At 39.2% G+C, this 2,083-nt stretch overlaps 1 protein-coding gene across 1 annotated transcript in view; it reads left to right on the forward strand.

The window, feature by feature from the left end:
- The window catches only part of malt3 (MALT paracaspase 3), an 8,532-nt gene extending 6,839 nt beyond the window's left edge, over positions 1-1,693 (forward strand). Inside the window, exons 13-15 of the mRNA XM_035665646.1 lie at positions 35-189; positions 775-891; positions 1,017-1,693. Coding sequence (XP_035521539.1) covers positions 35-189; positions 775-891; positions 1,017-1,355 — 611 coding nt within the window. The 3' untranslated portion in view covers positions 1,356-1,693. The remainder of the gene's footprint in view (positions 1-34; positions 190-774; positions 892-1,016) is intronic.
- The last annotated feature ends 390 nt before the right edge of the window (positions 1,694-2,083 follow it).

Genomic DNA, 2,083 nt, shown 5'->3' on the forward strand with positions numbered 1-2,083 from the left:
AAAAAAAACAACCCTTTTTCACACTTCCTTTCAGAGCTACCACGGAAGAAGCGCCTGGTGTTTCTTTGCAGAGTCGAAGTGGAAGTCAGCTTCTCAGCTCTGTTCTCTAATGTCCTGGTGGCTTTTGCCACTGTAAAGACTACCGGCCCCCGAACCCAGGACTGCACCGTCACCCTAAGTAGTATACCTGTAAGTGTTTTTTTTTTACTAAAAAACAATCACCCTGTCAAGACATTATTGTAGCAAGGCCCTTTCAGTATTGATGAAGATGCACACTATAGTTAAAATATTAATGTACAGTATACACAAATGTCTCCTTCCAACTAGTACATAACAGTTTTTCTGGCACGTTAATGAACTTTCTTTTGTAACAGTTACTAAACTCAGCACTGCTAGTTGTATCTACATCATAAATTCCACTTAGCTCACAGGACGCTGTCAGTTTCCATTAGCCAGTGGAGGTTTCTCAATGATGACCATTCACTCCCACGTTTCACATGTCTGAGGAAGTTTTGCCCATATATGGACTTCCAGCCTGCTGCAACCACAGATAAAGCAGGAAGTAACAAGACTTATGTGCTGTACTTCTCTTAGTGTGATACACACACACCCGTTTTTGAACTACAGAATCTTGGATCATACTGACATCTAGTGGCTGATTATGATTGCATCTAGTAGTGACTCAATGCTAGGGCTGGTTTAAATGCAGGACATTATTTATTGAGAGTGAACTGAGATGATGCTAATAAAATCTTTTATGTTTGGAATTCTTAGCCAATGGAAGACATATTTTCCCGTCCTGGCAGATCAGAGGAAATGGACTCTCTACTGTTCAAGAAGTCTGATAACCCAGACTATACTCTGCGACTATGTGCTCTTCAAAAACTTAAGGTATGCAGTCAGTGACATGTCTCCCGATTCTGTTCACATGAAGTGATATTATAAGATTTTAACAAATCCTTACAAGAAAGTCCGTATAATAAATGTAAAATAATTGTATCATTTGCCTCTCTTAGGAATCTCTGGTCATCAGGGTGGATCTACACTATACTAACACGGACAGTAAGTTGCGCCAGACAGAAAGCCAACAGGTGAACATAGGAAAGCCTCTGGTGGCATCCTGTAAACTGTACAAGAGGAATCAGGCAACATCGGCCAAGAGACAAGAAGGTGCTTCTGCTCAAAGTATGGGCAACATTTCAAGCAGCAAACCACTACTGCATCAGACTCCGGCTGGTCCTTGTCGTCCTTTCACCAGAAAGGCAGAGTGTGCTGCTAAAGTTGCTGTCACAAGAAGCAACGAACCCGAAGAGAACGATGAGACTGAACTGCAGGACTTTATTCTTCGACAGTAGCTCTTTGTGATCCTGTTATTGTAAATACGTATTCCAATAACTAATAATAACTAAGGGAATGAATTTGTGTTTGGTGTGTGTTACCAGCCTTCAATTCTTAGCTCAACACTGAAGAAACATTAACACTTACTTTTGCTTAGCACAACATGAACTGTAAAATACTTCTTTATTACCACTGGCAAGCTGGCTAGCCTAATTTATCAAATAAAGACCATTACAGTTAATAATTTATCTAATAAATACTACTAGTTTCATCACTATTGTGATTGTCAATCTTTTGTAATGTGCTCATCTTTTTTTACTGTGAAATCAACAGATTAAATTATTGTTTAAATGGATTACAAACTCTTTTTCATTTTATTTTATAGACTCCATGTAAATGAATAATTATGATGCTAAATGCTGACTGAAAGAGGAAGTGAACAAGTGCGCTCATGCTACTTTTGACCAAACTGCATATCATAAAGACCAAAGGACTGAATTTGCTACCCTCATTATGTGAGGTAGCCTGGACAAAAAAGGTCAGAAACGTAAAATCATGTCAAGATTAGTTATGGTACGTAAGCCAAAGGAAAATACCACACTTCCCATTTGGGGTTTCAGTGTAGTCTTTGGCGTTAAGTAATAAATGTAAAAGCAGGGTGCGAACAACAGGTGAGCCAGGTGGAACTTATGAGCTTCCCTGAAAACATGGTTCGTGAAACTTTGGGGGGTCTCTAAAATATTGA

This window comes from Morone saxatilis, unplaced genomic scaffold, assembly GCF_004916995.1.
Source record: "Morone saxatilis isolate NCDOM2014 unplaced genomic scaffold, NCSU_SB_2.0 Contig2, whole genome shotgun sequence".
Lineage (NCBI taxonomy): Eukaryota > Metazoa > Chordata > Actinopteri > Moronidae > Morone > Morone saxatilis.